Source organism: Stylophora pistillata, chromosome 3 (assembly GCF_964205215.1).
Source record: "Stylophora pistillata chromosome 3, jaStyPist1.2, whole genome shotgun sequence".
Classification (NCBI taxonomy): domain Eukaryota; kingdom Metazoa; phylum Cnidaria; class Anthozoa; order Scleractinia; family Pocilloporidae; genus Stylophora; species Stylophora pistillata.
Genome location: NC_142521.1, coordinates 45792184 through 45803252, shown reverse-complemented (window position 1 = coordinate 45803252; position 11069 = coordinate 45792184). Strand labels below are relative to the sequence as shown.

At 37.7% G+C, this 11069-nt stretch overlaps 1 protein-coding gene, 1 long non-coding RNA gene and 1 pseudogene across 3 annotated transcripts; 2 read left to right on the top strand and 1 right to left on the bottom strand.

Moving 5' to 3' along the window:
• The first annotated feature begins 2036 nt into the window (after positions 1–2036).
• On the top strand, positions 2037–5256 carry LOC148736391 (octopamine receptor beta-2R-like; annotated as a pseudogene). Its single transcript, XR_015999171.1, has 2 exons — positions 2037–3043; positions 3812–5256. The product of XR_015999171.1 is annotated as an octopamine receptor beta-2R-like (transcript).
• LOC148736390 (uncharacterized) lies at positions 4003–6240 on the bottom strand. Its single transcript, XR_015999172.1, has 2 exons — positions 6156–6240; positions 4003–5574 (listed from the first exon to the last, which is right to left on the bottom strand). It is a non-coding gene; the product is annotated as an uncharacterized LOC148736390 (long non-coding RNA).
• Positions 6241–8053: 1813 nt separating this feature from the next.
• On the top strand, positions 8054–10605 carry LOC148736389 (D(1) dopamine receptor-like). Its single transcript, XM_088754813.1, has 2 exons — positions 8054–8132; positions 9317–10605. The coding sequence occupies exon 2, from the start codon at positions 9322–9324 to the stop codon at positions 10333–10335; it is 1014 nt and encodes a 337-aa protein (XP_088610939.1). The 5' UTR covers positions 8054–8132; positions 9317–9321; the 3' UTR covers positions 10336–10605.
• The last annotated feature ends 464 nt before the right edge of the window (positions 10606–11069 follow it).

The following is an 11069-nucleotide window of genomic DNA, read 5'->3' as shown; positions in this document are numbered from 1 at the left end:
ATGCACACCCCTTTATTCGATTGTGAGTTTTACTGCCGGAAGATTATCAAGAACTCAAGGTCTCATGTGAGAACGTCGCCCGCGTTATGGTAGGCTTTGGAGATTATTTATTAACAAATTGCTTTCAACCTTGAATTATTTTGGTAATTGATGAGAAACACCATCCTTTTTCAAGGTTTCATGTTTTTACCCTAAATTTGACAACAAGATAGAGTTTTGGGCGAGGAACAAAATATTTCGACATTTCCGTGTATAATACTAGGGCCATAAGCCATCATTTCTAGCTCTTTTGATTTAAATTCGATATCGTTTATCTTGTTATTTGTCTTTGTAAAAATATTTTCACAAAATATAGAAACTTCTACGTTTGAATTATGAAAATTATCTAAAACTTTAGTCGGGCGACATTAAATTGAAGGAAGCCTATGATCTATTGTCGGCTTTAAAGATGTAATATATGCAAATCAACATCCCTCGTGACAGGAAAATATCTGTAATAAAAGAGAAAAGTACTGAAAACAAGCGGAGTAAACTGGCGGCTACAGCTGATATCTTCGATGGAAAAGATTTTTAGGTATAAGATGTTAATTTTTGACTCTTGCTTGTACTGAAGAAGAAAATGATAACAGTTTTATGGTAAAACCATTTGATATGCTTTTTTTTTGTCATAAGCCTTTGTAAACTTTTGTAAGAAAATATTATTTTACGCCCGCATACACTTACGGAGATCTGTATCTGCTGGAAACCAAGCATGGACAGCCTTTTTTCTTCACTCTCTGTTTTTAATTTCATCAATAACTTTCAGTTGATGAAAAGAGGGAAACTCTTTCAGACAATTTGCGAAAAGTGAAAGGAGAGAGAAACAAAATCAACAAGGAAACGGTTCTGTAAAAGAAACGCACTACTATCGAAAACTTTCAAATATAAAAAATAACAACAAAAAACATTGGCGACGCAGACTTGAAGGAAGCCCAATCCATTACCAGCTTTAGTATTATGACTTATGCAAATCAACATCATCCCCAGCAGGCCGAAAAACGAATTAGTGGGGAAACATTCGAAACAAATCATTGCCAGAAATTTGGGACAATATGGTGGAGGCGGTTCTCGTGTTACAAGCAAAATGGCGCCTAAACAGTTTGAGAAAATGCATGGGAAAAGATTGTTTTTTCAAAATAGCTGTCTAAGAATGGGATATTCTTTCGCTGTGCACTTGAAAATGCAGCCTGCATCGGTTAAAGTGTCCATCAGTACGAAAAAGAAATATTCAAATTCAAGCCTACCTTTTCCCAAGGTATACGAGTAAACTCATAATTCTGACTCCATTTTCCCATACAAACTCTTAAAATCTGCTTCGACTAGGTGTTACAGTTCTTTTTTCGTTGGAACAACCTTGTAAGATTCGCAACTGTGTAGTTCGATATGCCTTCTGAAGAAGTTTGCTCAACTAAATCGCTTGTAAACTGTCGAACATGTTGGCCCACAAATTTTCCTCGAGAAACTCTTCGTATTTTCACAGAGCTCAAAAGCCTAATACACCATTTTTAAATAACCCAAAGTTTAGGAAGGAAGAACGCGAAAGATACAAGTCCCAGTAACTGCACAATTTGGCTGCCATTTTCCTTGTTTTGACGTCTCCTTTGGCTTTCTGGGATAGAAAGGTACCAGGCCTTTCCCTGGTGGAGTTTTACGAAAATAGAAAGTTACGTGTTCACTTCACTTCCACCGCCGCCATAATGAATTGTCTGTAATACGATATACCGCTGACATTTCGAAACGGGCTCGAAATGTCCCTGATTCCTGGTGATGTTGGCGCTGATATCTGATATGTCGACACAATTAAAGTGGAAAAACTCCAAATTATTCGATCTTTCTGAGGAACAACTCTGAATATTATAGTAATGATGATAAACTAGATTCGAAGTATGCTAACTATCGTTATGATATCGACAACTATGATAAGAATCAGCGCCTGGTTGTTCAAAGTGTTACCAAAACGTACTGCGCTATACATTGTAGAGTTTTATCCAGTGGATAGCATGATCCAAGCAACGTTCGGACAACCGGGGCCAGGATTACAATGATAACCATAATAATAATAAAGCAAGCGAAATAGAAACAAAAAGACAGAGAAATATGTTTCAAGTGTAAGCGTTTTATTTCCAACGCTCGTTATCATTAGGGACCTTTAGCAGTCAGGACGGTAACGCTAGAATTTCTGTTTTTAGTTAGAATTTTGAAATTGGCTGCATTAGTTTACCGTCTCTTACGGCGCCACACCTCAACTTAAGCATAACGCTTTTAAACATCTTTGAGTTCCAAATGGAAATTAAATTAATGCCGTTGTGGTTTCCATTCGCAGACGACGCCAATTTTGGTGATTTCACGTTCTTTTTTTGCAGAGGACGGCTGAGAAATGTACAAAGTTTTAAAACGCACGTGCTGAGCTATTGTTTTGCCCATTTGATCTTTTGTTTTGCCAAGTCCTCGTTGCTGTCGTGGTTTGCTTAAGGTCCCTTATCATGCATCAAAAGCGTCGCTCTTATTCAAATGTCTGAGACTTGTACCCAAGGTTCGGTTCCACCTGCAGCAATTTAGAGAACATACGGCTTGAACGAGAAATTATTATTCCGCTACCAGTATTTAAGCCAGGGCAAGTAGCGCCAGAGTCAACTAAACCGCAGACTGACGGAATATCCTAAAACAGTCTCAACAAATTGAACTGCAATAACTTGGTAAAAAACATATTTCTAATCAACAGGCGAAATAAAAAGAAAGCTTAGGTAATTATTTTTGGAGCCTAGAGAATAGGGGAACGATGGGGCTTTCGTGCTAGCTAGTCCCTTTAAATTATTATTATCATTATTATTATTGTTATTATATTACTATTGTTATCATTATTATCATTGTAAAATATGAATATTTGTTATCATTTGATTATTAGTTGAACGTCAATTCGACGAAACATTCTGGAATCTTCCTACCAGTTGTGATACAGTGTACTCGTAAATATGTGGGATGCGGCAGATTTTCTATTTTTCATGTGAGACAAATATTCTGCGTTACTACCTTCTATCTTCCTTAAACACCTCTAGTTCCTTTCAATTCTACAAAAATTGTGCTATACCAGACTAGCCACATGCATTCTTTTGACTGTCTATATTGATTTATTGAAGCTACTCCTTCTTTTGCTGATTGCTTTTTTTTCGTCTCATTTTGCCTATGTTTTCGATATACCTTTGGAAATAAGTTTCTGGGGCAAAGGGGATTTAATTTCCTCTGATAAGAGGGACAGTCATGCAAAGTGCAGATAAGGCATATGTGTCCTACGAGCGACGTAAATTACCATTCATAGACAGCCCGCATTTCAGTCTAAGTAAAGTTTCAGTCAATTTAAATTTCATAAAAAATATCCCCTTTCGAAAAAAAATTACATAGAAACTCATTAAACTGATTCAGAAGTAAGACTTGAAAAGAAGAAGCCGTGGTCAGTTTTAAAGTAATCTGCAAATGAGCTTTTTTTGTGAGAGAGATTTCGAGTTAAAAAAAATTAGTAAAATAGTGAAACAGCTGATATCTTTGAGAACTGATGAGAAACACTAGGCGCCATTCATGAAAGCGTGCGCTGTGTACGTAGGTAGTTGAAAGGGACCGTTTTTGCCTTAAATTTTTTAAGTACTTGTCTGGTTATTGATAAATGAATGAATCTGTTTATTCAAACATATACAGGGATAACGGTAATAATAGTTTCATTTATATTTATCAATTGATTAATTTATCACTATTCAATAATCAATTTATTGTTTGTTAGTAGACAAGATGTCAAACCTTGAGTTACCAAGCCGAAGCTTGCCAGTTGTTATAATTGACGCAAGCGTATGCGTTGCACTGAACATCACAAGCATCATTGGAAAGAGCCTGGTCTGTATAGCAGCATGCAGAAACCCAAACCACCAACCTTTCTATCATTGCTTTAGCAATCAGCGATCTGATCCTTGCAACAATGGAAATGCTATTACGTGTTGCTACGCTGATCACTGTAAGGTGGGACTATGGCGACACGATATGCCAAATTCAAGGCTTTGTTGGCGTATTTCCTTGCTACGTGACCCCAGCAACCCTCGGTTTGACAGCGTTTAACCGTTACGTTAAAATTGTGAAGATCAACTACTACAAGAAGATTTTTTCACCTCGCAGATCAAAGATTTGGCTGAGCGGTTTGTGGCTTTCCTTTGCCCTCTACCTGTTTATTGTCCGAGTCACAAATTGGGTAGAAATTGAATTTATCCAAAGCTACGCAGTATGCGCCTTTACTTATCCAACTCGTAAAAGTCGAATCGTTCACTATTGCATCACTGTTGGATTACTTTTTGTCTTACCGTTGTGCATCGGTATCTTTAGCTATTCTAAGATATTTCAAAAACACGCGAGCATCAACAGAATGTAGTCCCATCACTACAGAACAACACTGACGATGGGGCAGTACGAAATTCAGTGAAAGAAATAAAGCTTACTCCAATGCTGTTCTTCGTGGGTGCGGGATTTTTGTGTTGCTGGATGCTAATGTGGGCTATGGTCCTCTGGTTTCGCTTTTCCCCTGAAACCTGCCCAAGAATTGCAATTTTGCTCCCAATATTTCTCCTGGTTTTGAGTGCCTCAGTAAATCCAATTATTTACACTTTCAAGAATGGCGAGTTCCGAAGGGAATTTCATATAACTGCTCTGTTGCTGAAAACAATTTTGTGGAATGAAGAAAGGCATGAAACGAACTTTTAAGTCTTGTAGACTTTTATCAGAATAATATTATCCTTTAAGGCCTGGAGGAAACGTCAATGTTTTTCCTTCTTTATTCTTGTTGCTCTCTTATTTTGAATTGTTCGAATATATGTCTTTGCTTATTTGTTTGCATTATTCAATTTCAAAACGTTGATGAAATTCCTCATAATGCTGAGCAGAAAATTTCATTAATTAAAGCCTGGAAATTTTTTTTTTGCAAGTAATCACTTGGACAAAGGACGATATCGAAGATGGCGACTTTTTGAAATTTCAAGAAACCCGGGAACGATATTTAACCCTAGTAACACCAGATTTCATTCTTCTTTTGTCGTGAGGCAACGGCTCAGAATGGCCTCAGAATTGACTTTATAAATCAGATTGCCAGGTTCTATAATCGTATGTACGTGAAAACGGGGAGTACTTGACTTGATTAAAATGTTAGCATGAACAAAATAAATTAAATAACATTATGATACTGGCCTCGCGTTGTGGGATTTGTTTAAAGCCGCCCGCGAACGAAGTCTGGAAGGTCATCCTCGAGGGTTTGGAATTGCTGTGAAATTTTAAATATTGCAAAAAGTCGTATCAGTTCCTTGCAAGCGAAAATTTCTCACCCCACATCTTGGTTATAGTTTTTAGAGCGGAGCGCGTAGAGTAACCTCATAACTATGAAATCTGGCTGGATATCTAGCCAAGAGCATTGGTACTGTATGACCGCGCACCACTTTGACCTACGAGCACTTCTTCATCATCACTGCGTTACAGCTTTCCATCGGACAACGTAGACTAACTCGTGCCCTGGAGAAGGAAAAGATTTCTGAGGTTTTACAAGATTCAGTACCGAGCCACCACCTGCAAAGGATTCCTTGGACTGCTTGCCAAAATCGTGAATTCCGCGAATTTTTAGTTCAAGAACGCCAAAAATCGGGAAATCGTAAAACCGGAACATCGCCAAATTCCACTTACCCCCACATTTTGGCACAAGACCATGAACCAATTTTCCATAATATGACCTGATGTTTAAATACAATGACGCAGTTCCACTCGGAGCGATTACTAAAGATGCATGTATCAGTCTGTCCAGCTGACTGTGTACGTCTTCAGTGTTTTGTATAGGTAATAACATGATTTCTTGTGCAATTTGGTGCTGACGCACGAGTAAATTTTGGAGTCTTCCAAAAATTTACGACTGTTTACTTACACCAAACTGCACGAGAAATCATGCTATTATTATTACTAATTTACATGAGAAAAGCATCACAGAAAGTCAAGGCAGACGAAATTTTGACAGTGTGCCCACTATTATTAATTTTCACTCGCGTTACAACTTTGCTCTCGTGCTTCATGAAAAATGCACTCGTTCTCATGTGTGTTGTTACCTTGCTAATCCGTTCTGTAACGTGGCCACCTCGAGTAGTTGTCTGTTTATTACTTTATTCAGTCAAGATTCATAGCAGTTTTATGCTTCACAAAAATAGATAACTAATTAAAAAAAAAAATGAAGGTTAAGTGAAAAGTTGAATTAATTTTAATGCTGTAATAATAATATGTAAATTATAAAAAATTGACAGGTGACTCCTAAAACCACAGTTTTCATGCTCTCCTAAACTTGACTAAAATTCCTATTTAAAGGAAAAATTCTAAGCACAATTCCTTAAGCTGTCGTCCTCAGCTACGAATTTATTTTAATTACTAAAATGGTTTGAGAGAGACGGCGGGAATCAATAGTTTTCAGGAGTCTTACTGATAGCAGGTTGCTATCAAGCATCTGAAAAGACCACCCTGAGTTCAAAAAATAAACAAAAGTGTCTCTCTGCCTATAAAAACCAAACCTTATTTTATCCATGCTAAGTAAGCTTGATTAAAAATGCAAATGGAGAGAATTGTCTTTGAACATCTGTATTGAAAATGAAATTGTTGAAATATCGTTGACAATAAAATGCTTGAGGTCAAAATTACAAATTGTAGTATTCGAGTGTTTTCTTTTTTTTTTTTTGTTGTTTGCTTTTTTTGTTTGTTTGTTTTTTTTTTTCGTTCTTCTTTTCAAGCAATTACAATTGCTGAGACCCTGCGAAGTATGGTGTAAATAACCGCTAAAGAAATTATAACATTCTTCGGTGAGAATTCCGTTGATGAACAAGTGGGGGATCTAGGGGGAGGGTCCGGGGGGTCTGGACCCCACTAACAGACCTGACGCTTACAACTTTGAGACTGAAACTCTTATATCGACAGGATTGCATATCACTTTTTAACTCGCTGTTTTTTTAATGAATCCAAGTAAACGGTAAGCAGCCAAGGAATTATAACGTGCAACCGCGACTGGGGGGGGGGGTGTGAGGGGTGTGGGGGAGAAGTAAAAAAAGGAGTCCAACGGTCCTTTCTGAACCAAAGTTTGGACCCCCCAATCAAAACTTCCTGGATCCGCCTCTGTGAACTACTTCTGGCGGTATGGACAATGCTCGAGCGCGTGCATGTGCCAAAAAAGTCTACAGTTGTTAAAATTGTCGAACAAGGAAAAACCACGTTGAAAAATAAACCTGGCTTGCATCTGCAGAAAATTTTTAATCAATTTCGATGGTTTTTTTTTAATTTGCACACATCTGGAAACCTCAATCTTGCCACGGGTAAGGGTTAGGTTTAGGGTAGGTCCAGGGCTGGGGTTATCGCTAGGATTAGGGTTAGGGTTAGGATTGGATTAGTTCAATACGTCTTCGTTCACGCATCAATTCAAACCCCATTGCGAGTTATAATTAGAAAAATTTGCCACTGGTGAGAACTGCTGATGACAATTTAGAAGGGAAAACTCTGCCATCTTTTACTAATAGGTTTGGTAAAACTGATCATCTTAATTTAGCTGTCAACCGTCGACATAGTGGGAGGGGGCAGGCTGATAACAAATCCTATGGATAGACCTCAAATATATTGAAATAAACTTCGCTCCGACGAAGGGCTAACGCTCGAAACATCAGCTTTTGTAATCATTACGGTGGCCAGTTTACCATTTCAACTTTGTTGATATATCCAAATTATTTCGTTCCTCCCACCGACGCAGCCCCAAACAGTTTCTTTCGAAACTATCAGCCTTTATTCATTATTGAAATAAACGGTTGTTGAATACGCGAATGCCTTCTGGCCGCTAGCCAAAGGAAACAATTATCCGGTGGTGGTAGCGTGATAGAGACTTATTGAAACTAGCTTTTTCTGCCACCCCTCACTTTGTAAGATACACAACACAATAAATTATTCAACATATCGTTTTAAATTTTTCTTCCTTCCCAGGTTTGGAGCGCTTTTGACACTAAGTTTTACTAGTGGACATATATTAAGACCATTTGAAGCAAACTGTTTCAAGGAAGGTAAGATAAGACGACAATTTATGAAAGAGATTGTTTTTAGTAGAAACTTTTTTTAAAATGTTGTGAAAATTATGGCGTATACCCCCAGTTATGTATGTATCTCGCCTTCAGTACTGAGATTAAGGTTTTACTAACAGCAAGAGTTAGTTCAAAAATAGATTGTCATATTTCGACGCTGTTATAGTATTGTGAAAAATAACACAGTCAATTATCGCCGAATATCTCGGTTCCCTCCGATTATCGGCGATATATCCTAGCATTTTGTCGCCAAGAGAGATAGCGATGAATCCACGAGACGACGACGCTTTAGCTAGGGAGTAAATTTTTCTGGGTCATCCTCGGTGTAAAAACCTAAAGAGGTTTTCTTTGTTTCATGGGGTATTGTTTTGCTGTACGCTATATATGATCTATATATTGTTTTGCTGTACGCTATATATGATCTTCATATATTCATTGTATCTCATGTACGCTATTGTTTATCATGTTTTGTTGTCTTTGTTTTACGTCACTCATGAGCTTCAAAGGTTTTTACACCGAGGATGAGCCATTTTTCTGGGAAAAAAAAATTAGTGATGCAAATTAGACATGCGACAGACCATAAACTATATGTTCGATTAGAAATGTGCATTTCAGTCCATAATAACAAAAAAGTGAGCTTTGCTTGAAGAAGTTTACAATGATTTAACCAGTTCATCATTACAGTATAGCTAACGCAGTATATGCGATACAATCTAAAAAGCACAAACGTACGAATAATGAAACCACTGCCAGCCAAATGATTATTAAATATCGCCAGCCTAAATATTTGTTAACACCTCCTTAAATATGCATATTTTTATCAAATCCCTCTGTTTTCGAGCTTGATTAAATCGCTGTGGATGAAATTAACGGCCATGTTTGTTCGAGTCTTTCAACAACCCCTCGGTCTCATTTTATAGTCAGTCTGGTGGGTCACGCAAGTTAAAAATATGAAGTCAAAATGATGTATAGATGAATAAATAGTGAATAGCAAAAAATCAGTCCGTCGACACGCCGCGAAAACTGAGAGCGGTGAAGGTGGGTGCAATGAACTTAGGTAGTTAACAAGGATTATTGCTGAATCTGTTCATCGTTTTCTTCAATCTTTTACTTAATTATTTATTCATATGCTCATTGATTTTCAGTTTTTGATTAATCTTCTGTAGACAGGATGTCAAGCTTAGAGGTAGCAAGCCGAAGCTTACCTGTTGTCGTAATTGAAGCAAGTGTATGTGTTGCACTGAGCATTATAAGCATCACTGGAAACAGTCTGCTTTGTATAGCAACATACAGAAATCCAAACTTGCGATCAACAGTAAACCTGTATATCATTGCCATAGCAGTCAGCGATCTGCTGTGTGCAACAGTAGATATGCAGTTAGCTTCTGCAACGCTGATCATTGGAAGATGGGACTTTGGCGACGTTGTATGCCAGATTCAAGGTTTTTTGGATGTGTTCACTTTTAACGTTACGCCAGCAACCCTTGGTTTGACAGCATTTAACCGTTACATGAAAATTGTGAAAACGAATCACTACAAGAAGATTTTTTCGCCCAACAGATCTAAGATATGGCTGATTTGTTTGTGGCTTTCCCTTGCAATTTACCTGATTATTATCCGAGTCACAAATTGGATCAAAATCGAATTTGTCCAAAGCTTCGCGGTGTGCGCAATGGGTTTTCCAACTATCGGAAGTCAAATCGTTCATTACTGTATCACTACGGGATTGCTTTTCATTTTACCGTTGTGTATCGGTATTTTCAGTTATTATAAGATATATCACAAAACCCAAGAGCATCAAAAGAATGTAGTCTCATCGCTACAGAACAGGACTGAAAATGGTGCAGTGAGGAACTCCGTGAAAGAAACTAAAATTATTCGAGTGCTATTGTTCGTGGCCGCGGGATTTTTGTGTTGCTGGATACCAATGTGGGCATTAATCCTCTGGTTTCGTTTTTCCCCCGAAACCAGCTCAAGAATTAATGCCATGCTAGCAATGTTTTTCTTTTATATGAGTGCTACAGTAAATCCTTTTATTTACGCTTTCACAAATGGTGAGTTCCGAAGGGAATTTCGCAAACTGCTGTGTTGCTACAGTGAGAAGGCAAGGATTGCCCCAAACGAAGCTCCTGCGGCTACTCAGAATGAAGTCATCGAACAGGAAGAATACGAAGCGAACTGTTAACTCTTCTAAATTTGTTTCAGAATTAGATCCTCAATTAAGACCAGAATGAATTGTTATCACTTTCTTTCTTTTTATTTTTTCATTCTTTATTCTATTTTATTCTGTTTTTTTTTTTCTTTTGGACTGCTTTTAGGCTAATTAGATTTTCGATGGAGGTTGTAGATTCTTTTATTTCCTAAATTTTTCACGACTGATACGAAATTCCTATCCTAGCAGTATACCGGAAGTTAAGTCAAGAAGAACTTAATGAAAAGGCCTCGCCTACCACGAGTATCCTATAGCACTCGGAGTTCCTTTTTCCCGAGTAAGGTTTTATGTTTTAAATCAACTCGATGTCTCATGAGAAAGAGAAGCGAACAAGTGACATATCCAGTTCAACATCAGAAGAGAAATTCCATATTTACAAGCAACCTTGTAGTATTTGTTTATCATATCAATCAACCCAATAAGGACAAGAAAAGTCGACTTTAGTATGAAATGATTTCAACAGAATGGCGCAAAAGACGAGTGACGTGTCAGCAGCTGATTGGCGATATCAAAGACACGTAAAATATTTTATCATGTGACTCGTTCGATTATACGCGCGCAATCCCAAAGAAAACCATAGTAAAAGCCAACGTGTGTAATGACGGATGGATGGAAGTGAGTCGGTTCGGGAAAAACCCGTCCGAATCTGCATTCACACGGCTTTGATGCAAAAACTTAAGGAAACAAGAAAAGAGTGAGAGAAGTCG

Excerpts from the sequence above, each read along its gene's own strand:
- LOC148736389 (XM_088754813.1), top strand. The coding sequence starts at position 9,322 with ATGTCAAGCTTAGAGGTAGCAAGCCGAAGCTTACCTGTTGTCGTAATT.